This window comes from Equus quagga, chromosome 8 (assembly GCF_021613505.1).
Source record: "Equus quagga isolate Etosha38 chromosome 8, UCLA_HA_Equagga_1.0, whole genome shotgun sequence".
Lineage (NCBI taxonomy): Eukaryota > Metazoa > Chordata > Mammalia > Perissodactyla > Equidae > Equus > Equus quagga.
Window position 1 is genome coordinate 8121691 of NC_060274.1, and position 25175 is coordinate 8146865.

General features: G+C 52.3%; 1 protein-coding gene across 1 annotated transcript in view; it reads right to left on the reverse strand.

The window, feature by feature from the left end:
- Positions 1 to 10301: 10301 nt before the first annotated feature.
- IGF2R (insulin like growth factor 2 receptor) overlaps positions 10302 to 25175 on the reverse strand; it is a 115552-nt gene continuing 100678 nt past the window's right edge. Inside the window, exons 42-48 of the mRNA XM_046669771.1 lie at positions 23555 to 23669; positions 22450 to 22596; positions 21601 to 21788; positions 16606 to 16792; positions 14036 to 14188; positions 12837 to 12906; positions 10302 to 12089 (exon numbers count right to left, since the gene is read on the reverse strand). Of these exons, the coding sequence (XP_046525727.1) occupies positions 11673 to 12089; positions 12837 to 12906; positions 14036 to 14188; positions 16606 to 16792; positions 21601 to 21788; positions 22450 to 22596; positions 23555 to 23669 (1277 nt within the window). The 3' untranslated portion in view covers positions 10302 to 11672. The remainder of the gene's footprint in view (positions 12090 to 12836; positions 12907 to 14035; positions 14189 to 16605; positions 16793 to 21600; positions 21789 to 22449; positions 22597 to 23554; positions 23670 to 25175) is intronic.

Here is a 25175-nt window from a genome sequence, read left to right on the forward strand (position 1 = left end):
CCACTGCTTCCTGGTGTTGGCACCCTTGAGCACACAGGGGACCTGAGACTGGCTTGTCCCCAATGGATTACAGCCGATGTGGCAATGCCACTCACGTGATTCCATCACATTAGGTTGCAATGGCCGGCTGCTGGGACTCCCTCTCCCCCTTGCTGGATTTGATGAAGCAAGTGGCCCTGTGGGGGAGGCCCACATGGCAAGGGACTGAGGGCACCCCTGACTGGCAGCCAGCAAGAGGCTGAGACCCTCAGTCCTACAACGGCAGGGACCACGTGAGTTCAAAGCGGACCTGTCCCCAGACAAGCCTCCACTGCATAGGATCCAGCTCCTCTGCGGCCGCCCTCCCGCCCATCTGAAGCTGGGAGACAAGTGTGTCCAGCTTTACACAGCTGAGTTAGTGATGATGTGGCCACACGGCAATAGACAGGAGCAACAGCACAGGCTCCTGGGAGCAGCAGGGCCATGAAAGGCCTGAAGGGGCCAGCGCAGCCCTCCCATGCGTGGGCCTGGGGGCAGCCCTGTCACAAGGCCTGTGACTTCTCTCTACACTCTCTCTGGGACCTCTGTGCCAATGTGACCTCTGAGGCCTCTCAGCCCACATGCCCGCCCCATGGCTGTCCTGGGGGTGGGGGATGGGCGGCCTGTGGCAGCTGGGTCCCTCCAGGCTCCAGACCTCCATCCTGGGTCACCCTGCCCTCTCCAGGGAAATACGGAGGCCAAAGCCTGCTCCCATGAGACAGAGCTGGGAGCTGGCAATCGGGTCCTCTGGCCTCCACCCCAGAAACACAGACTGACTCTCCCATCTTGTTCCCACATCTCACCATGAGGAAATCGAACTGAGAATGAGACCACTTGCCCAAAGCCACCCAAAAAGTAGGCAGCAGAGCCAGGACCTAAGTACTAACAGCCCCGCTTTGCAGTCAGCGGCCCGGAGTCAAGGACTGAACTGGAAAAATACCTCTGGTTTTCCAGTTAACCAGTCCCCTCGGCCTGGGGTGCGTGGGTCTTACTGGGCTGCTGAGAGACCCGAGCTCTCTCAGATGTCCCATTTCTCTACATCCTCACCCCAGCGTACAACCCCTAGGATTTCCAGGACCCATGTGGGACATCACCCGTCGTCATTATCTCCCCGGACAGGCTCCTAGCTGCTTGTGGAGCAAACTGAATCCCCGGGAATCTGGGCCAAGGGGGCCGCCTCGGCACAGGGGTGGGACCCCAGGGGCGCTGGCCAGAGTCACTGATACATGACATCAAAGTGCCAGCAGGCAGAAACACTCTGCCCACACCACCCCCACCCCATGTCAGCCCTGGGAGAACTCGTGACACTAAGGGCAGTTCTTCCATGTGCACACAGGAGATAAACAGACGCACAGGGTGCCAAGGCGGCCCTTTTGATGCTGGGACTCTCATCTCTGCTCCATGGGCACTGGGAGCCAGCCACAAGCCCGGGGGAGCACCTGCTGGTTGGGGGGAAGCACGGCCTGCCTGCCTAGGGAGACTGCAGCTCGGCAAGCCCCCCTCGACGCATCCTCTTTTCGGAAAGTGTGGGGACTCGGGCTGCGAGGGAGGGAAGGAAGGAAGAGGGCCAGGGGCAAACCACCCCAAAAGCAGGTCCTCAGCACCCTCAGCACCCGTGGTTGCCCCTGGTTTCTGGCACGGAGCTCCTGAGACCCTCGTAATGTCCTGGGTGATAGGAGTGTCTTTTGTTCTCATGAGGCGACTCCGGGTGGGCTCCTCGATGGCTCCTGGGTGAGGGCTGGTCATGGGAAAGACCGAGCCGTGATGAGAAGCTTGGGATTTTCTGCTCTGACCTCCCTTCTCTTGAGAAGGGGGAGGGGCTGGAAATGGAGTTAATGACCAACGATGCCCACGTGACGAAGCCCCCCTAAACATCCCAATAGTATGGGGTTCAGGGAGCTTCAGGTGGTGAAGACACCATGTACTGGGAGGGTAACACAACCCAGCTCCACACGGACAGAATCCCCTGCACTGGGGACCCTCCCAGACCTCGCCCTGTATATCCCTTCATCTGACTGTTGATGTGTCCTTCGTTACATCCTGTAACATACTGGTCAACGTAAGTAAGTGTTTCCCTGAGTGCTGTGAGCTGTTCTAGCAAATGATCGAATCCAATGGGGAGAGGTCCTGGGAACCCCCAGTTTGTAGCCAAGTCAGACAGAATTGGGGTAACCTAGGGACCTACCACTTGTGATTGGCATTTGCAGTGGGGGGCAGTCTCATGGGCCCGAGCCCTTAACCTGGGGGATCTGGCGCTATCTCCAGGTGGATAGTGTCAGAGCTGAGCTAAACTGGATGACACCCAGCAGGTGTCACGGAGAATCACTTGGTGTGGGGGAAAAGCCCACACATTTGGTGACCAGGAGCGAAGAAGGGAGACTCACAGGAGGGAGGCCACTGAGTTTTTCCAGCACGGGCGGCCCCAAACGTTCTGGATCCTGTGACATGAGTCCTCTGCTTGGGAAGCAGCCAGAGTTCGAAGGTCATGCTTTCAACACATCCTGGGGAGAGAGCAGGGCCCTCCCCATCCCCACCCCCCAAAGCAGTCATTCCAGGCCAGGCCAGGCCTGACACCCACCGCTCACTCTTTCCATGGAAAAAGCAGCCACCCCAGCTCTGGGCAGGAGCTGTGCTTCCTCAATCCTCAGTGGGCTAAGCACTCTTCCTTTTGCTCAGACCAGAGATCAGGCAGGCCCTAACCTCACCCAGTGTCACTCCCTTCCCCCATCTCCCAGCCCCTGGTTCCACGTAGGGGCAGTGGGGACATCCCAGGTGACCAAAGTTGCAAAGGAGAGAAGCGACTGAGGACTGTGACAGAGGACAGCTGGGAAAGGCCCAGTGCCACCGTCCTGCCGAGCGTCTAGGATTAAGGGTCAGGCGCCTCGCTGAGCACCCTATTCATTGTCTAACGTGATCCTTGCAAGAATGCGTGAGTTACCCTTGTGTTAGAGATGAGAAGCCAAGCCCGGAGAGCTCAGCCCCTCGTCCACTGTCATGCAGCTCTCTCCACTTCTCAAGAAATTACTTCCCTGAAAGCCCCATTGCTAGTGACCCATTTTCCAGAACTCCCTGTGTAGCAATTCAACTCCCCCAGTGGCCGGTTAAACACAGATTTCACGCAGATATGTTTCATTTGCTCTAGGATGGTCCATCCCAGGCCTTGGTACCTCTTGAGGCCAACGAGGAGATGTGGGGGTCGAACCAGCCATGGGAGCAGGAGCAGGCGCTGGGCTCTCTTCTAGGAAAATAGAGAAGGAAGAGACGGCTTCAGGGGCAACCCCAGATTTGCATGTGAAACCTTGGCCACTGGTGCTCTCCGGGTGCTGCAGGAGGGTCCAGGTCAACCTCAGGCAAAGTGACGTTCAGCACGTCAGGGCCACCCACTCCCTGCCAGAAGGGCCATGGGCCAAGAGACTTGCCTGCCACCCACCCAGCCATCCCGGGTCCGAGGTAGCAGTTGCTCCTGCTGCTGGGTGTCCCTCCTCCCCAGGCTGGGCTCAGGCCCCGTGGCTGTCCTGGGCTGCTGGCCTCCTCGCCAGGCCTGAAGGTGTGCTATTTCCCTCTCTGTGCCATCAGGAGGGGACCGCTGTGGTGGGGTAGACCTCTCCCCACAGCCCCTAACCGCCAGCACCTTCCCCAAGACGGGACCTTTCTGTTAAGGCCGTCAGAGGACAAGTGATGAACTACGACACTGAGAAGCGTGGAAGCCCCTAGAAGTGTGGAGAGTGCGTGGGAGCCCATGGCAAGGCTCTCAGCAGGGTCATCAAGGTGCGGCCTTTCTTAGGGGCCCCATGCCCCAGGCTCCTCCTCAATTTCAAGAACCTGCTCTGATGCTTCTGCTTTCCCCACATCCAAACTGCAATGACACAGAAGGTGGATGGGCAGGATGCTCCCTCCCAGGCCTCCGACAGAGGACCAGGCAGAGGGGCCCCTCCCTCTTTCTTCCCTGTCCAGACATTGGCATGAGTCTGTTTCGCTTGCCCATGGCAATCTTCTCGTCCCCGTCGGTCCCAGCACACATGTGAAAGGAAGTGATGCATTAATTCCTACTTCCCCTCCCACCGCCAGAGCTCCGAGGGCCCCGTGCTCACAGAGGGCGCCACTGCGGCTGGAGGTCCCCGGGAGCACGGGCTCACTCAGCATGCCACAGAGGGCAGGGAGAACCCGGAGTCATCACCTGGGTCTCCAGTTCTCAGTTCTAATCCCATTTGGGTGGGAACGTTCTAGCATCTGGGCAGCCTGGGCTCATGTCCTCAAGATGCCCATGTCGATGCCTCGCCCAAAAAAAACAAACCTGCCTGGCTCTCAACTACCCATCCATCCTGTCCCCATAAAGAACCCAACCCACTCCCTCATTCATTGCACAAATATGTAGAGCCTACTGTCTGCCAGGCTCTGCTCCTGGCATTGAGAATGCAGCTGTGGGCAAAGAAACAAGCATCTCAGAGGGGAGATCTATAATCAGAACATAGATACATAACCTGGATGTTAACCGGCGGCAGGTGCCATGGAGAAATTATTAAGCAGGGAAGGGAGATAGGAAGGTGGGGGCTGGGATCTTAAAGTGAGTGGTCAGGGAGGGCCTCTTGGAGGTGACCTTGAGCCCTGAAGGAGGCAGGGGGGCAGTCCTGCAGTTAACTGGAGGAAGAGTGTTCTGGATGGTGGGAACAGCAAGAGCGGGGCCTGCTATGAATGGCATAGGACCAGCAAGGTGGCCAGTGTGGCTGCCAGAGAGCCAGCGAAGGGGACAAAAGGATAGAGATCAGAGGGACAATGGGCCTGGTCAAAAGGCCCTGCAGGCCCTGCCAGGATGGGGCTTTGCTCTGAAGGCCGGGGAGCCACTGGGGACAGTCAGCCGGGAGCAGCGTGATGTGGCTTGGATTTGAAAGGACTGAGCCGCTGTTGAGAACTGGCACAGGCAGCAAAGGCACAGGGCTACCAGGAGGCTGGGGCAGCACAGGCCGGGCACAGGTGGCCAGGGCACAGGTGGACGGGGTGCAGGTGGCTGGGGCCAGGCGGCGGCAGCGGGGGTGGAAAGAAGCAAACTCTGGATGTCATTTGAAGGTAGAGATGAAGAGATTTGCTGGCAGGCTGGGTGGAGTGTGAAAGCCAGAGAGGGGTCCAGAGACTCTGGGGCTTTTGGCCTGAGCGTCTGCAAGGATGGGCTTGCCCTTAACGGACAGGGGACAGGTCTGGAAGCTGCTGTGATCCCGGCAATGCCCAAAAAGCAAGGGGAAGACACATGCGTGAGGGACTTTGGGGTCGGCGAACCCTTTCAAATCCTGCCTCCCTCAGTACTGAGCTGTACGCATCGCTCTCGACTGCAAAATGGGTCAGCAACAGCTCCTCCCTCGTGGCGTGCTTGTGGGAATTAGGTAAGAGCTCGGGTAGTGAGCTTTCCTGCAAAGGGCCAGGTGGTAAGTGTTTCAGGCTTTGCTGTCTTTGTGGGCCACATGGCCTCTGTCCCAACTGCTCTACTCTGCACCCTGGTGCGAAAGCAGCACTAGCTGAGATATAAGCGAATGAGCGTCCAATACAGCTTCATTTAGGGACCCCGAAATTTTAATTCCATCTGATTTTCATGTGTTGTGTAATGTTATTCTTCTTTTAATTTTTTTCAGCCGTTTAAAAATGCAAAGCCTGGTCTTAGCTCGTGGGCCATACCAAAGCAGGTGATGGGTGGACCTCCTGGGCCGATGAAGGACTGAGAGCTCAGGCTCTAGCTCTGGGTGAGAGTTCAAAGCAAATCAGCAGCTCCTGTGACCACCACAGGGGAAGAGATGACCACTGTCCTCCTGGGTGGGCACTAATTCCCCATCTCGGATTAAATGCATTTCCCGGGCTGGTCAAGGATGAAAATCCAAAATGGAAAGGACAGTTAAGAGAAGAGACTCAGGACCACGGGCCTTAGAAATGCTCTATCTTGCTCACGACCCCCAAGCTCCACTGTGCCCAGCAGATAGAAGGCATTCAATAAACAATCCTTCAATTTATGAATGAATCCATTTTTACATACGTGCAAGCACTGTGTGTGTGCGTGTGCGTGTGCACAATGCATGCAGGGGGTGTCCCTAGGGATGATCAGGGGTCCCTAGGAGCTCAGCCTAAAAGCATCTCTGTCCTCCACCTCCTGGGCGCATAGCAGTGCCTGGGGACAGCGTTTCTACCCCTGTTCTGGGCTGAACCGTGTCCCCCTCCTCCTCAAATTCAGATGCTGAAGCCCTAACCCCAATACCTCAGAATGGGATCTCATTTGGAGACAGCATCTTTAAAGAGGTCATTAAGTTAAAATGATGTCAGTAGGGTAGGGATAAACCCAGCCAACTGGTGTCCTTATATGGAGGCGATTACGACAAGACACGCACTGAGGGGTGAGCCCGTGAAGACACAGAGAGAAGGCAGCCGTCTGCAAGCCAAGGAGAGAGGCCTCAGGAGAAACCACACCTGCCGGCAGCTTGTTCTCAGACCACCAGCCTCCAGGACCATGAGAAAATAAATGTCTGGAGTTTAAGCCCCCAGTCTGCGGAATCTGGACGGCAGCCCCAGTGGACTAAGACATTCCTCTCCAGCTGCCTGCTCTGCCCCTCCTCCCCTGCCGAGAACAATGGCTGACACACACTGAGCTGGTACCAGGTGCCAGCTGTCACCTCTTCATCTTCACAATGACCCAGTGGAGCAAGGACCTGCCCCCCCCCCCCCAACCGCCCGCCTCCTTCACAAATCCGAGGCAGGTAACCTGCCTGCAGAAGTTACACAGCTGCACAGCCAGCACTCAGGCCTGAACCCAGAACCTGAGTGCTCACTTTATAGCCTAACCCGCCCACCCCCTCCAGCCTCATTTCCCACCACTCTTCCCGCTATGACCTTCTGCTGAACTGGCCCACGATGACCCTCTGCTTCTGAGGGGCTAGTACAGAGGGGCGGTTAAGAGCTCAGAACCCTGAGCCAGAATATCCTGGTTCCAATTCCAGCTCTGTCACTTACCAGCTGCGTGACGGCAGACTGACTACTTAACCCTCAGGGCCTCACTTTCCCAATCTGTAAAATAGGGTAACAGTAGTATCCAGCCCAGAGGGTTGCCATGAGGACCAGATGGGTTAATATCTATCAAATGCCTGGCACAGTAGGGATAGTAGGCATAGGAATGTAAGCTGTCACCCTGAGGCCCCACACCTCTGGGGTGAGCACGCCACCCTGTATCATACTCCTTGAGCCAGAGCTCCACCTAAGGATGGTGGTATTTCTCTTCCTGTTGCCAGTGTCTCTCACGGCACCTGGCCTAAAACAGACATTCAGGACCACCTTTTTGAATGGACGAATAGACCAGAAAGCAAATTGATTTTCTGCATCATTTTCAGTAAATCCTGGGAAAGGCAACTGGAACGGATCATGATGGGCAGAGAAGCTGGTCAGTGGTGGGGTGGGTAAGGGGGCATCCCCATACAGAGAGGGTGGCCTGTTGGGGGTGTCAGAGACTAAGCGGGGTGAGGAGTGTGACCTCACATGTCAAGGTCGTGAAAGTCGAAGAAAGACTGAGGAACTTTCCAGATTGAAGGAACTAAAGAGACATGGCAACCGAATGCAATATATGATTCTGAATGGGGTCCTTTTACTGAAAGGGGCATTGCTATGACAACTGGCAACACCTGAACGGGACCTGAGGCTCAGCTGGCAGTAATGGACCCACGTTCGTGCTCTGGTTTGGGTGGCTGCACTGTGCTCGTGTGGGATGACATCATACAGTGTCCGGGGATGGTGAGGCATCAAGAGGGCAAATCAGTCTCAAATGGTCCAGGGGAGAAAAGTTCTTTGTCCCGTTCGATCAAATTTTTTGTATATTCTGATCACCTCAAAATCTGAAAAAAAGAAATAAACCTGAAGCCAAGGGTCACAAGGTTTGTCTGGGACCCAGCCCTCCAGGGCTTTCGGGGGCCTGCACCGACTCTGGGTACGTCCCCACCTATCCACCATCACTTCCTTAGTCTGTCAACACAAGGCCAGCTCCAAGACCATCTGCTCCAGGACAGGGCTGAGGGCAGACACCAGCTGACCCCCAACGTGGCTATGGGCACAGGTGGCAGCTCCACATTTCACCGGGTCCAGGGGTGACAACCGAGGGGACCATTCATTCAATCCTGTTTTCCTTGAACACTGTATCAAAATAACATTATAAATTATTTTTGATTGAATTTGATTTGCAAACTGGTCAAAACACAAAATAGAATCAGAGCTAAAGAAATATGAGGAACTAACAATCCAGAGCCCAACTTTGGCCTTTCCCTCTATCTTTAGGGAGAACACCTTGTATTTCCTCCAGGACAGAACTTCCTTCTGGGCTGAGAGGCTGGGGCTTCCAGGGTCTGCACGGCAAGGCCACCGCCCAGCCCTGCCCTGCTCTCTGCGTGTTCAAGCGTCTACATTTCTTTCTTCCACGTCATGGTGCTCAGAGCAAACCCAGCCCTTCCACGGCTCTCAGATGCCATCAGCGCAAGTGCACACTTCTTCCCGGGACTCTCATGAGATGCTTCAAACTCCAGGCCTGCTTCAGCCTCTGTCTCCCATCCCCCTGGCCACTCTGTTCCCAAACTCCACATGGCTATCTTGCCTCTGGGCCTGCACAGCACCACCTCTTGGCCCAGAACGCAGATCCTTTGGCCTACCCGAGCTCGGACAGGTGCTGCAGACCCCCCAGCCCAGTGCCCACAGCAGCCCGGCTCACACTTCCTGCAGAGATGCCATTTACTGCATCCTCCCAGCACACAGTAGGTTTAGCTTGAGGCATGAGGCTAAGCCCCCGTCAGCGGAGGACAGCTGGAGAAGCAAGAAATCACGCTGCGCACACATGGCCGAGTCACAAGCATCCTTCAGAAGCTAGTGGGTTTATTTAAATCTAACCTCGTCCATACCACCTGCCCACAAAATGCTCTCTAACCCCATGTGACCTGATCCCCAAGAAGAGACGTAAGACCTACATGCCCATTAGTCTTTGTCTCGTACGAAGGATCCAACTATTACAAAGTATTTTTTTAAATGCCCAGGTGGCTGTCAACCTTCCTGAAGGACTTGTTACGTGCAACACATTATTTTAGCGGTTGGTGAAGAACTGGTTTTAAATGCTTTTGGGAGAGCCAGGTTTCCTCTTTATCACGGATTTCCTTGGCACAGGTTTACCCACATCATCCTCAGGCCCCCCACCTGCTCCACTTCTCCACCATTCAATGGACAGTCTCCCAAAAAGGGCACAGAAAATTTGCTTAAAAGGAAACAAAACATCAGGGTTGTACTCTTACTGATAAAATCATTTCTCTGAAAAGATTCTAATTCCTATTTGCTGTCAGGGCGAGTTTTCCTACAACTACCTAGAGACTCAGCTGACAAGGATGGCTACTCCATTTTCAGTGGTTCAGGGGTGGAGATTATCCAGATTATCTAGATAATCCATTACTCTCAAGAGTCAAGGCTAATGCCCTCGCACACGCCAGGGTCACTTCCCTGCCCTCTGCGGCCGGCCATGCGCTGTGCACACAGGCAGGCAGCCCGGGGCAGACGGAGAATTTCCTGCCATCAGTTCACCAACAGGGCCAGCGAGTCCCTGTTTAACGGCCCTTCCTGATCGAGGGGGAAGGGCTGGGCGGGAAGGGGGCAGCTTGGAGAACAGCCCACGGACACAACACCCGAGGACCAGAGGCTTAGGGTCATAACGCAGACCTTTGTAAGACCCCAGAGGGAGTGTCTCAGGAAAAATGTCGTAAAGTCCTAAAAAAATCAATCCGGTTGGTAATTAGAGAACGAGAGAAGGGAAGGATGTTGACTCCCAGAGTCTGGTTCTGACGGTGCATCCCTTTCTGCTTCATCTGCTTCCACGTTAACATCTAGGATGCTCTCGTCTCCATCAGTAATTTCAGAAGGCAGACAATTTGTGCAAGAGGGAACACCCCCACGTTAGGCTGGGCTGCCTACCATCACGCTTTCTGGGGTCCTCGGAATCTGCACTCCATGGTGGCCGTTCTGGTAAACGGAACACCCCGAGGTCTGCTTTCTGGGAAAGAGGGAAGAAATCAGATGGAGATGAAGCCGAGAGAAGGCAAGGGGGCCTGGACTTCTACGTACGTACGGGACAGACTCAGAGAGGAAAGGCAAGGGCTGCTCGTGAGGCGTCAGCTGAGACACGGCAACTGGAACCCAAACATCTCCGTGACTTCACAGGAAGGACAGACCACGGGCAGACTGGCAATCCGCTCGGTGGCTCTTCACCATCGAGTGGAAAAAGCAGGAACACTCAGTTAATAATTTATCTTTTATTGAAATTGTTGAATACTTTATATTACAGTAAATTTGATTGAAAAAATGAGGAAAGAAATCAATTTTAAAAAATACACTCATGTTGAAATCATATAAGCCAGCCAAACCGAGTACAAACCAAGGAATTCTGTAGGGCGGTTTGCTTTTCAGTATCTGAATACCACTGAGTCTATGTACAATTACATAATATGAGAAAAGTCATTCAGCAAACACTTCAAGGAAGGAGCCAGCAGCCGGGGAAGGCCAGTGGTGCCGCCCCCGGTCCCGCAGCACTGAGAGGCTGACCTTGGTGCCCCCAGGGCGGGAATCCAAGTGCAACTTTAGGGGCGAGATTCTGGCCCATCTCCGTGAGTTACGCACTGTGCAAATTAAGGCTTCTTATAGGTCAAATGGTTGATAAACACTTTTTTTCTTAAAAAAATAAGCACAGTAAAGGTGGTATCATGAGAACCTGAAGAGGTGAGACCTATACCCCAAATCTGGAAAAAAGTTATTTTCTCTGACATCTCAACTCCATTCTCATACACACGCACAAAAATCAATCTTTGGGTGAGTTGGCTAAATTCACCAGCTGGCGAAAGAAATACTGATAAGTGTGCTCTGTGCGCCTAGGATGGACGACGTCATGCAAGAAGCTGCAGCCGTTACTGACTAAAGGCATAAAACAGGCGATGCCTCCAAGCCTAGGCACTCGGGGACCCTGCACGTGTGTGTGTGCACATGCGTGTTCCCTTAAAAAACAGGAAGCAGAGAGGAGAAGAGAATGGAGCACTGTAAGTGAGAGGCTGCGTCATGGACCAGCTCAAGATCTCACGTGAAACCAGCCGCCACGGACGGCTTCCCCTTCTGACAAGGGCTGAACCAGGACACAAACCCCCGCCGGCAGGAAGAGACTGTTGGGGTTCTGTTTTTTCCTTTTTCGCAAACCTGAGTAATTGTCAAAGTCAATAAATAGGAGGAGAGAATTAAATGCTAAAATATAATGGTCAAACACCCTACAGGGCCTAAAGCAGCAAGGGTTTTTCTCAAATACAGCCCCCTGTTCGGAGATGCGTCTGGCCCCGGCGCGTGTTATGAAGCGCGCGGCAGCCGTGCTTTGAAATGAGGACTGGGGACGACACGGGGGCCCCCGCGCCGCCTTTGGCCACTGGAGCAAAGCCTCATCCCAATGACATGAACAATCATGGACGAGCGGCCCCTGACCTCCCCCTCTCCCCCGTCACAAAAACTCTTCCCTTTTGAAACAGTTTTTGTTAAAGGCAAAAACGATAGAAGCATCATTGAGCTGAAGTCTTATTTGGTTGGAGGTGCCCGGTTGTGCACGACCCGCGGCCCCCTGTAGGCACCGGGAGTCAGATGTGTAGGAGGTCCTCATCGCTGTCGTCATGGAAGGACACCAGGCCGCCGGGGGTCCCGGCCTTCTGCGGTGCATTCCTGGGCCTCCCTCGCCTGGCCTTCTCCCCGCTCACCAGCCCCACCCTGTCCTCCGCTCTCTCCCAGAGCGCCTTCCTCGGAGGGCTTCTCAGCGGCTGCCCGCTCTCTGCCCCAGGCCCTCTGCTCGAGTGGACTTTCACCTCCGGGATGGTCATGACCTCATCCTCGCTGTCCTGGTCGTCCCCGTGCAGGGGGCTGAGGGCTTCGGCTTTCACGGACTTGGTGGTGATGTGGCCATTCTCCTGCCCTTCCTTGCCGGGCCTCGGGGGCGGCACCTGGATCTCTTCCATCAGCCACTCGGTTTCGTGCTCATCCGCCTCCTCCTCCTTGTTCACCTGCCAGGGACAGAGCAGAGGCCGTGGAGCCCATCAGAGACCCCGTTCTGCTCCTCTATGACCTTCCTTCCAAGACCCACCCCATCGGGGGCTGCCTTCCCTGCCCATCACAGCCACCACATTCCCAAGTCCCTAACCAGGGAGAGGAAGGCAGGGCTGGCAACTGCTGGCTCCTGCTAAGACCCAAGCAAGGCAGACAGTGTCACAGGTGACAGGAAAGCAGGCCAGCGATGAGTCAGAGTGCTCAGAGATGGGGCTCCTCTGGCTTCTCATCAAGAGCCAGGTACCCTCGGGTGGCGGGAAGGGGACGTGGGGTGCGTAAGAGGAGCCACACGAAGGATGGGTGGATGAGTCTGAGGCAAACCTTCTAGAAAGCCGTTCGACAGTACGTACAAAGAGCCATGAGCATATTTACGCCCTTTGGCCCAGATAATGCCTCTTTGGAAATTTGTCTGAAGGAAATCATCCAAATGCCAGATGCACAAAAATTTTTGTGATCCTATTTTTTTTAGAACAGCCAAAATAGTCAGAGCAACCTAAATATTAAACACTCTAAGGAAATCAGCCGCTACCACAATGAGAAAAACATGAAGGAAAAAAGGACAAAAAGTGTGTTGACGTTAAAGCAGTGGGCGACGTCTGTCCCTTTTCTGTTTCACATCGCCCGCGATGGCGTCCTCCTCACCATCACCGACAGACGCTGCAGCACGCAGGAGCTCCACGCTGGGCAGGGGAGGCCAGAATTACCTTCGAGTACTTGTAGGACACGTCCGCTCCTCTCCGACAGCAATTGGTGAGCTTGCTCAGGACCGTCTCCCTGGAAGGACAGCACAGTTATTCCTCGGTGGAACCAGCAGGGCCGGGGTCCCACCAGGTCAGCCGCTCCCCAGCTCCGGCACCTTGAGCGGCCAACCGAGAAGGCTGCAGCCCCGACCAGAACAGCCCCCCAGGGCATGGGCACACTCAACCCGCCACAGCACGGTTATGAACCAGTGCAGCGGGAAGGACACCTTGGAATCAGACAGAAGCAGATTCAAATCCTGCTCCGCCTCTGAGTGGTTTAGCAAAGGCTAGAGCAAGTCATTGAACATTTGTGCATCTGCTTTTTCTGGTGTGGATGTGATGTGTGTTCCCACTGCCCCAAGGCTGTGCTGAGATTACATGTGCTGTGTGACTAACTCAAGGTTGGCGCACACCCGGACCTGCCCCATTTCTGCATCCCACTGATGGCCTCCCCACATGGGGGACGGTTGCACTCAGTACTTCTCGACCCCTCTCTCTCTTGCTCGGTTATGGCTCTCCTGGTAGACAAGACAGGCTGCAGGGAGCACCACAGCTGGCATGCTCCTCTGCCCCCAGGCCACCACTCACAGGGCGCTCAGGCTCTGGGTCTCATTCATGCATGACATGCAAATCCACTGGACAGCCACACATGATGAGTGACAAGCCTTTTCACCCAGCAAAGGGGAGCCAAGGGGATGGTGTCATCCCTGGCACACAGTAGGTGCCTAAGCAATGCTCACTTTTATGATGGGAGGAGGGGGGAGGGGGAAAGGACAGATCAGAAAGATCTGATCTTCAGCTCATCAGAGGAAGTCTGCCCAGGGGAGGGGGGGTTTAACCTTCTGTCCATCTTTGGACTTATCCAGAGACCAATGTCCTGGAAGTGGGCGGGCCAGGCGGAGAGCCCACAGAGCATCCGCCGTGTGACATGAGTGTCAGACCTGACTCACGCCCCGGGGACAGTTCCATGGCTCCAGCCAGTGAGGACATCTTTTCACAGAAACGCAGACATTTACAAAACACAACTTGGGGACATCTCCCAAGAGTTTTAACTTAGAACTTCAGGATTTTGGCTGCTGTTGGGCTCAAAAACTAAAAAAGAAAAACAAGCCCAGGTTTCGATTTTGAACCACGGGCCGCGCGGCGCTCACGTCCGTCCTCACCGTCTTTCTTTTTTATAGAGCAGCAGGGTCAGCAGACAGCCAGTGAGTGCCACCAGCAGCAGGCTCAGCACCGCACCGACGGCCTGGCTCCTCTCCGACAGCCCCTTGTGCTCCGGCTCGTCCACTCCGGCACTCTCGCTGTCGAAGCCCACCCTGGAAAGAAGACACATCACTCAGCACCACGCCACCCCAGCGACGGCCCCAGTAAGTCCCAACTCAGGGTGGCTCTTGACTCTGCAAACTCCCCATGATAACACAAGATCCATCGGACGTGGGGAAGAGCACTGGACAAGCTCTTCTGATAACGAGCTGAGGCAGGAGGGTTGGAAAACGGACCAGAAGACGCTGCCCTAGGCTACAAGGACTGTTAGTAAGGAAAGGAGAAAAGCCGAGCTTCAAGCAACACAGCCTCCCCTGTCCTTGCTTATCCCACATAAGGGCTCTCCGGGCACAGAGGGGCTCGTGCAGCAAAGACCCCAAGGGACAAGCTGGCCGAACTCATCTCCCAGGCCCAGAGCTCTCTTCTCTGGAAGAAACAGTGACCACAGCCCGGATACAGCTCCTCCTTCCCAACACGCCACCTTGGGCCATGGCCTCAATGCTTCCCGGGGTTGAGGGGACACCCAAAGGACACCCTGTCAAGCCAGTGTCTATCCAGGCCTGTGAGGTCCCAGGAGGCAGGGCAAGTGACAAACACAGCAGCTATTCAATCAGTAAGACGCCACAATTCCCATTCATGTACGGGAAAAAGCAACTAAATTTCCATGACATTAAACACTCAAGGAAAGTAATGAAAATAACTAATACAAATTAGTAACACCTCGACTGACTTCCCTTTCTGCTCAGAGAATTAGATGTTTGTGTAATGACCACACTTACTCTGCCCCTCAGTCAGTCTGGGCCCCCGCATCGACAGTGACAGATGCACGTAGCAGAAATTTCCCACACCCTGACAAGGCAGCGGGCGGAAACGTCTGGATTGCTCAGGGTGTGACAGGGAAAGTCAACAGCCACACACGTAATGCAGGAGGACGCCGAGGATACTGGCTATCAATTCACAGAAGTACTTACTTCAAATAATTGGGTCAGAGGGCACCCAATGGCTTGACCACATAGGGGTAACTGCTGTGGTCAAAATTCAGCTTAAGCCAAATAATCTGGCTCCAAAACGTCAGGAAGAACTCAGCATTCAGTTTCAGCCTGGACGCATTTGTCACTATCTGTTCAGGTGGGGACATCACCACACGACAGACTCTGCCCGAAGACTCTGTCCTCAAAGTCAGGCCCCTCAGGAACACGTCAGACGCACCCCAGTGTTGACGTGAGAGATGTTCACACCATCATCCAGTTCTAAGTGTGTTCTGATTTCTACTTTTGGTTTCTTCTAGAAACCAAGAATTAAGTACGTTTTAGTTGCCAAAGGTTTTTCTATTTTTCAGCTAATTTCTTCTACTGGTTCTTAATTGCATCACGTATGTCATCTACATGGCACCAATGTTTAGAAATTTGTTGAGAATTGCCTTACGCCCATGTTCCTGGAAAATTTAGGACAAAGCTGACTCTTTCTTTTTTTTTTTTCGGCTGGTCTAGCACCCATAGAAAGTCAAAGAGAAAACTGATTTAAGATCTAAAAGATGCGATCTGGAATCTACCCCATTGTCTCTACCACTGTTTTCTGCTGACTACGGGATCCCTTTTTTAGGAGACGCAGGAAACAAGTACATGGCAAGAACTCATGTTTCTCATGATCTTCAAGTCTCAGGACAATGAGAAACTTCTTAAGATGATGGCCCGGATGAAACAGGAAGAAAATAAATCCAAGAGGAAAGCAATTTATAACATTCTGTTCTGGACGAGGTTCTCTCAACCTGAAAGCATAGCCGGGCCAAGAACAAAGGCTGTGGGACACGAGAAGAGACAGGTTCTCTGAGGCCACAGGGAGGCTGCCGTCGCCCTTCCCTTGCCAGGGAGCCTCAGAGCAGAAGTGTATTCCCCATTTCCCATGAATACCTGGCCGACAGTGATTTCCAAGATCTGAAGAACAAGGTTTTCATTTATCCCAACGCAGAAAATACTTTACTCAAGTTAAAGTGAAGTTTACCATGTAATAATTTGTACTAGAAAACAAAGAAAAGATGTGCTGGGAATACAAAGATGAGACACAGCCCCTGCCTGCAGGAGCCAACGAGGGGGAACACTGGCTGGGGACAGACGTGGAAGCAAAGTGTGAGAGGCATTCAGGGCCCACGGTGCATACGAGGGCAGACGGCCGATGCTATTGGGAGTGGCGGGTGTTGGTGTTGCTGATGCTGGTGTGGACCAAGAAAGGCAGGATGTCAACAATCACTGAAGTCAGGTGCTGGCTGTGTGGGGTTTACCTCCATCTCTTTCTCTATTTTTTGTGCACATGTGAATACACCACAATAAAACACTGGGGGAAAAGCACATACACAAACTTATACTTGACTTAAGCTTTGAGAAAGGAGGTGGGGGTACAGTTGGTAAGTGCTCATCCAAAGAGGAAAGTGACCGACAGCAAGCTTGTGCCAAAGCCAGGCTACCGCACTTACCTCAGAGGACACACGGCAGAGGTGTACCAGGAGAAGAGGTACTGGCAGTCGGCAGTCTCGTGACTGAATTCAGGGATCCCGTCCTTCACCAGAGGGTCGCAGTGGAAGAAGATGGTGGAAGAGACAGACTTTGTCTTATCTTTCCCACACTTAGAGGATGAGGCAAACACCACATCTAGATCGCCATCTGTCAAATGGAAGGCGTGCACACAACCAGAGCACCATTACCATTAATGTTTCAGTAACAGGCGGAGCTAAACTTTTCATAGTCTGTGAAAAGTCCACACAGACTTAAAATCAGGTGTAACAGTGCTTCATCAAACATCCATGTGTGCTCTTCTTCACAGCCCGCTGGACACACGTTGTGGAGCCCCTGCCCTAATTCAGCATGTGAGAAAGACTTGAACCCTGCCCAAAGCCAACAATATGATTTGGAGTGGGGGCTGGCCACACGGTATCAACCCACCTGGAAATTGAGATCAACCTTGTGGGCAACTAACCAACCAACTGATCAACCAACCAACCAGCCAATCAACCACTCAACCAACCAGCCAAGTGATCAACCAACCAACCAACCAGCCAATCAACCAGCCAATTGATCAACCAATCAACCAGCAAACTGATCAACCAGCCAATCAACCACCCAATCAACGAGCCAATTGATTGACCAACCAACCAGCCAACTGATCAACAAACCAACCAACCATGCCTACACAATGGAACCCTAACAAAACCCCTGGACGCTGAGGTGCAGGTGAGCTGCCCTGGCTGGTGATACTCCATTCATGTTGTCACACATCGATGCTGGGAACCTAACGCATCCTGATTCCATGGGGAGAGAACAACAGAAGCATCTGGGACCCTCCTGGACTCCGTCCTATGTGCTTCCTCCCTTGGCTGATTGTAGTCTACATCCTTTCACTGTGATAAACTGTAACATGACTGTAATAGCTTCTTCTAGTGAATTACTGAACCTGAGGGTGGTGATGGGAGCCCCCCAAACCTGCAGCTGGTTTCAGAAGTGAGGGAGCCTGGTGTGGACGCTGCCTCCTCCAAACTTGGTAGATGGCTCAAGCTCCTCACAGTCAGCCACTGCTGGAGCGCCAGGGAGTTCAGTGAGTGAGGTGGACGCATCCACAAAGAGGGGAGCCCTGAGATGCAGGCTGGGCTCGGGAAGGCCTCAGTGTCCTCACGTGGAACTGGCAGAGGCATGACCTGAACGGACTGTCCCACAAGGCTGGTGTGTGGCTGCAAAGCGACGTGCTGGTGAGGGAGCCGAGACGGCTGCTCCCTGTCTCAGCTAGAGACAGGGCTCTGCGGTTTCCTCTTCCTATCTTCTCAAATGAGGGAAAAGACAGGAAGAAATTTAAACTGCATTTCCTCATGAAATGTGAAAATTAAACCCACTTTCTAGCACTGGTGAATGAAGAAAGTGAAAACGTCTGAAAGGGATTTTATTAACTGTGAATAAATAAATGCACACGAAGGTGCACACTCTGACACTCGGGGGCTGCAGGAGGCCTGCTAGGCAAGGACCTTATGAATGTGAGGGGTCTTCCTTTAGCAACTAGATGACCTGATCACCGCAGCAGCCACATGAGAGGGCAGTGACCCTGGGGATGAGGAGAGGTGGGCTTTGCCAAGAAGGGGACACTGGGGCTCGGGTTTGAGGGATGGGGAAGGCAGGGCTGGCCACGGCATTCCAGCACAAGGAACGCACAGGGAAAGCAGGTGTGATAACGTGATGGCCGGATCCTGGTGCGTTTGTAGGGCCAGTCGCTCCTGAGACTGTATTGGTACATGGATCTGTTGAAATCTTCCAGGCTGAGTTCAAAAGAGCTCAGACTTTCCTTCTCTGCATAACAGGGAGGCTTGAAGGCTTTTAGAGCCGTCTTACAATCAGTCGACAAGCATTTACCAACCACTTACTACAGGGCCAGCCTCCGAAGACAGCACAGCAAGAGAGGGCCCAAGCCAGCCAATACAAGATTCCAGCAGCCAACTGAGAATTACTGGCAAAGAATGAAGAACCACGGGGACCCTAGTCCACGACGTGGAATCACGACAGTGAGTCAGGCTGGCCTGGCGGGTCTCCCTGCCGGCCGTTAGGCACTGCTAACTGCAGTGACCGGTCAGCACGTGAGCACGGAAACACACTTCTCCAGCCACCACGACGTGGGCAGCAGCGGTTTCTCCTCCTCCTAGAATCTCTCAGCAGCCCTTCACATCAGAGTTAGCTGGTTTTTAAAATGCATTTAACTTTTTAAAAAGTTAATCTGTTCACCTGATTCAAAAATCAAATCAGGCAAGATCCAACATCCATTTATGATAAAGATGCTGTACCCAAGAAAATGGGTGTAGAAGGAAAGTACCTTAACATAATAAAGGCCATATATAACAAACTCACAGCCAACATCATACTCAATGGGGAAAAACTGAAAGCCATCCCTCTGAGAACAGGGACAAAACAAGGGTGCCCACTCTCGCCACTCTTATTCAACATAGTACTGGAGGTTTCAGCCAGAGTAATTAGGCAAGTAAAAGAAAGAAAAGGAATTCCAACAAGCAATGAAGACGTGAAACTCCCGGTTTGCAGGCAACATGATCATATATATAGAAAACCCTAAAAAAACCCATCAGAAAGCTACTCGAAATAATCAACAATTACAGCAAAGTTGCAGGGTAGAAAACCAACTTACATAAATCAGTTGCATTTCTATACTCTAATATCATACTAACAGAGAACTCAAGAACACAATCCCATTCACAATTGCAACACAAAGAATAAAACATCTAGGAATAAATTTAACCAAGGAGGTAAAAGATCTATCCAGTTAAAACTACAAGACTTTCCTGAAAGAAACTGATGACAACATAAAGACATTCCATGCACATGAACTGGAAGAATAAACATAGTTAAAATGTCCATACTACCTAAAGCAATCTACAGATTCAATGCAATCCTAATCAGAATCTCAATGACATTCTTCACAGAAATAGCACAAAGAATCCTAAAATTTATATGGGGCAACAAAAGACTCTGAATTGCTAAAGCAATCCTGAGAAAAAAGAACAAAGCTGGAGGCATCACAATCCCTGACTTCAAAATATACTACAGAGCTACAGTAATCAAAACAGCATGGTACTGGCACAAAAAAAAGACATACAGATCAATGGAATAGAATTGAAAGCCCAGAAATAAAACCACACATCTATGGACAGCTAATCTTCGACAAAGGAGCTGAGAACATACAAAGGAGAAAGGAAAGTCTCTTCAACAAATGGTGTTGGGAAAACTGGACAGACACATGCAAAAGAATGAAAGCAGACCATTCTCTTACACCATTCACAAAAATAAACTCAAAATGAATCAAAGACTTGAAAGTAAGACCTGAAACCATAAGACTTCCAGAAGAAAATATAGTCAGTACACTCTTTGACATTGGTCTTTTTTAAAAGCATCTTTTTCTTCTCAGACAAGGGGAACAATAGAAAGAATAAACAAGTGGGACTTCATCAGATTAAAGAGCTTCTACAAGGCAAGGGAAAACAGGATTGAAACAAAAAGACAACCCACCAACTGGGAAAAAATATTTGCAAATCGTATATCTGACAAAACGTTACTCTCCATAATATATAAAGAACTCACACAACTCAACAAAAAAATCAAACAATCCCATCAAAAAATGGGCAGGGGATATGAACAGACATTTCTCCAAAGAAGCTATGTGGCTGGCCAATAGGCACATGAAAAGATGCTCATCATCACTGATCATCAGGGAAATGCAAATGAAAACTACAATAAGATATCACCTTGTACCCGTCAGAATGACTAAAATAACCAAAACAAAAAATAACAAATGTTGGAGAGGTTGTGGAGAAAAAGGAACCCTCATACACTGCTGGTGGGAATGCAAACTGGTGCAGCCACTATGGAAAACAGTATGGAGATTTCTCAAAAAATTAAAAATAGAAATACCATATGATCCAGCTATCCCACTACTGGGTATCTGTCCAAAGAACTTGAAATCAGCAATTCAAAGAGACTTATGCACCCCTGTGTTCACTGCAGCATTATTCGCAATAGCCAAGATGTGGAAGCAACCTGAGTGCCCATCGACTGATGACTGGATAGAGAAGATGTGGTATATTTATACAATGGAATACTGCTCAGCCATAAAAAAAACATGACAAAATCGTCCCTTTCACAAGAACATGGATGGACCTCAAGGGAATTATGTTAAGTGAAATAAGCCAGAGAGAGAAAGACAAACTCTGTGTGATTCCACTCATATGTGGAAGAGAAACAAACACATGCACAAAGAGAACTATTTAGTGGTTACCAGGGGGACGGGGGGGTGGAGGGTGGGCACAAAGGGTGAAGTGGCGCACCTGTAAGGTGACTGACAAATAATGCTGTACAAGTGAAATTTCACAATGCTGTAAACTAGCATAACCTCCATAAAAATACAAAAATCAAATCATGAAAAGGTATACAATGAAAGGCTAGTTGTTGAAACCAAAACACATGAGCTGCCTCCTGGAAATATCTTTCAAGGTCAACACGGCGGAGTAAAGGACACGGCCTCCATCAGTGCAGTATGGTGCTTCGCCCACAGCCATGTCTAACACTGAGGCCAGGTCACTCTCTCTCTCTTCTTTTCATCATTCTGACAAATATGAGATCGCTCACCCTTCTATAGTGATACCTGAAGTTTCAAATACGACTGAAAGCAGATCAAAGGATCTGCCCCACCTCACCACCTCTGGTTTAGACCAGGATTGGCGTCTCATTTGTTAACTGAGGTAAAATTCACCTGCAGTGAAATGCTCAGGTCTTACACACACGGTCCAGTCCATTCAGGACACAGAGCCCGATGAGGGCTTTTGTTCTAAAATTTATCTGAGATTTCAACAGAAGGGGGCTGCCCACAAAAATTTTAAAGCTCTTTCTCTGAGGAAGTGAAACATGGAACATTAACGGAGAGCAATTACCTTGAACGTAGTATTTGGTTTTATCAGAAGTGCCGACTTTCCTACTGAAGTGCTGGTCGTTCGGTTTAACCTGGCATATGTTGGCGCCAGAGCACGCCGGATTCGCGGAGCTTGTGATGGAGGAAAGCTGGATTTCATAAAGGTACTTGTCCCCATTCGTTCTCATGTCCCCAGAGGCACTGAAGAGCCTGAAGAGACAGAAAAGACTGAGGGACTCTGGCAGGTCTTCAAGAGAGCCATTTATTCCGGACCCAGAGTCCTGGGGACACCTGCAGGGCCACCGGACGCCGCCTCCCTCCTGCCTTCCCAGCCCACGTGGCACTTCCACAACCCCACAGAGATTCTAGGAGCACCGACTTCTGCCCCCATCATCCTCCTACCCCCGCCACTCTATATGTTGAGCTGCAGGGCGCCTTTCTCAACCTCGGTGTCCAGCACCGGGCCCACCTCAGCCTGCCCGGCACAGCTACTGGACCCCAAGAACTGCCCCGGTGACACTGCTGAGAAACTGACTTTTTCCCCCACAAACTGGTAAGCCCAGAAGATTCCTGATCAAAAAGTGTTTCAGAAGGTTTCAGCTTCGATCCCTGGGCTTATCATGAAGGGGGGGGGGGGGGGGGGGGGGCAACTTTATTTTTACACTCAAGAGAATTCACCATCTTTGGTGTTAAAACTTAACAGTTGAGTCATGCTTTCCCTCCGTTTAAGGAAAATACGCCAGCTCCCTAGAAACAGTAACTAAGACACACGGGCCTATTTATCTTGCATCGCTCCCTGCCAGGGAAAGGTCTGAAGTGCCGGCTTAATTCTGAATATGTTTCAGTTCTCAAAGGAAAATTTTGCACTTACTTAAAATAAATATCTCCGAGGCTAAAGCTCTTGCCGTTTACAGGGTTGGTGATGGTCCCGTTCACCACCTGTACCTCCTGGGGCTTCACGGCGCACGCAGCCCGCGAGTCCCAGCGGAAGGAGTAGGTGCAGCTCTCGATGTCGAACCTATAAGGAGGCCAGACGGGGTGGCAGTCACGCTGGGACGGTGGTCACGCCCACCAGACTCGGGACTGCAACAGGGAGCCTTAGGCGCCCTGAAGATGCTCACCGGTTCAGGGGTCCAGCCGGTTCCGGTTCCGAGGCCTCCCCGAGAGCCCTCCGTCCCCACAGGAGTCCCCACCGCCGAGCCCTCCCCACCCCTCATGATGGGCAGGCAGCTCTGGGCTAGGGTGGCTATTTTACTTTTCTCAGCAGCCTAACAGAGAAGGTGGCCATCTAGCACATCCGCAATGTGACAAAGTAGGCACGCGTCTAATACAGGTTTTCTTAAAATTTAGAAACTGTGCAACACCTAAGAGCTGGAAAAATTTGCTCCTAGATCTATGAACTTTTACTTTACAATTGAATTTTTAGACTCACAAATTGATTAAAATCCTTTGGAGACAATTCCTGGGTCTCCCCTTTTCCAAGCCCGGCTTCTGGAAGGACTTGGTCTGTTCACAACAGCTCGCACCCTCCCTCTGTTAGCCCAACTGCCCTGAGCACCCCTGGATGTGGCGGTGTCCAGAGAGTTCTAGCATAATCCAAGAGCATCGTGCTGGTGGCTCCCAGACAGGCCGCTTCCACAGCTGGCCTTGACTGGCACCATCAATGTCCCTGTGGTTCTACGTGTCATTCGAAGAGAGAGGCCAGTGACAGACAGCTCGACAGAGTTTCGTGCCCCAGCCCTTTATCCAGGGAACCCCTCCTTGTGCAGAACAGCCCTGTACACTTTAGGACAAGTGGCAGCCCCGACCCCATCCCAGGCCCTATCTCAGCAGCCAGTCCCCTGCCTATTCCGACAACCCAAACATCCTCTCCCTGCACACACAGTCCCCAACCCACAAGTGCAAACCACGGGGGGAAATTCTGAAGAGTCCCCAGCACTCTCTTCACAGTGCCCCCGAGACCCCAGTGCTCTCACCCCTTGAACGAAGGTCTGCCCACCGTCTTCGCGCAGGTCAACTCTATGACGGCGGATGCAGTCTTATTCTCACCACACCGATGGCCTTTTGAGTAAGTTACGATAACTCTGTCATCTGAAACACACAAATGAGTGAACTGATGTTATTCCTGGTGCATGATAAAAAGCTTCAAGGTTGGAAGTCAAAATCTCTTTAAAGACCAGGCCAGAAAAAATGTTTGGCTCTGTGAAGACGTCCCGCCAGGGTGATCAGCACCACCGAGCTCAGCAGCCGCCTCCCGGCCCGCACGGCTACCTACAGTGCAAGAGCAAGACCTGAGTTCCAACGCCAGCCCTGCGCTCATGACTCTGCGCTGCTGACCTCGGAGGCTTGGCCTCCTCACGTGGGCCACAGGCATCCCACCCGAAGTGTGCAGGCGCCAGAGGGGTACGGTGTACGGAGGGTGCCCGCACAACGTGTGCCCACAGCAGGACCTTGGTTCCCGGCAGCCACCACCCCTACTCCGCTTTCATACAATTTCTGTGTCACTTTAGGTGCTTCCCTGTCACGTCCCCCAATCAGAGCCTCCCAGTAGTAACAGGTGCTAGACCTCCACCCTGCAAAGCGAAAGCCGGGAGCCAGAACAACTCTGGTTTTCTGGGGTCTTCTGGCTCCACGTCAAGCTCTTCCTGCTTCCGAAAATGATGTGGTAAAAGGAACAGCTGAGACCCCCAACCTGCACGACCTAGGAGAAAAGCGAGCACACGCTTTCAGTGGCAAGTCTCACGGGGGCCAGCGTGGCAACCAGGTCAACTCTTGTGCCAGGGCCAAGCTACTGAGAGGGGCTGCCCGGAGCTGTCCTAGGGGTGGCCTGAGACCAGCCTGGCTCGGCGGACAGGTGACGGCACTAGGGACACAGGGCAGGTCTAGCCCGACTCTCACACACGTGTGCCTGTGGCAGGTGCTTCCCAAATGTTCTCCACGGGACGCAGCCAACGGAGGGGGACGGCTCAGCACAGGTGAGCGGTGAGGCCCAGGACCCCTCCCCCCAATGCAAAGCTGCGCCGGGGGAATCTGTTTTAAACATTGTCCTTCTGTGTAAAATTCTGGAAGAGTTCCACAGCTTTCAAGAGAAATTCTTAAACTGCTGGGGTATGCAACCAAACAAGTGTAGGTCTCAAGAACATGGACACCCCAGACTCGCCGAGTAATACACAACCCTCCATACCTCAGTTGCTCCATCTGTGAAATGGACTCTAACACCCACCCACGAAGCTGCTGAGGATTACACATCTATAGAGCACAGCTGCTAGTAAATGGTCGTTCCTGGGGGGAAAAGCCCATCTCTCCACTCCTATACAGCTGCATCCCCCAGATGAACGTGGGGCCACTGAGGCTGGCCTTAGATGGCTGTCCTGTTGGGGCGCAAGAGTAAGATCCCACCTGGGGTGCTGGGGACCGGGAGATTACTGCTAAACTTCCAGTGATGGCTCAGACATCCTAGTCCTTCTCGGTTGGCTGTGAGAAACTGAGGGAAAGACTGATCAAATATCCACATACACCCACGAGACTGCAGGGGAGAAAGCTACCCAACCCTCCAGCCCTTTGTGCGCCACGTGGAGAAGGCAGCAACTCAATCTC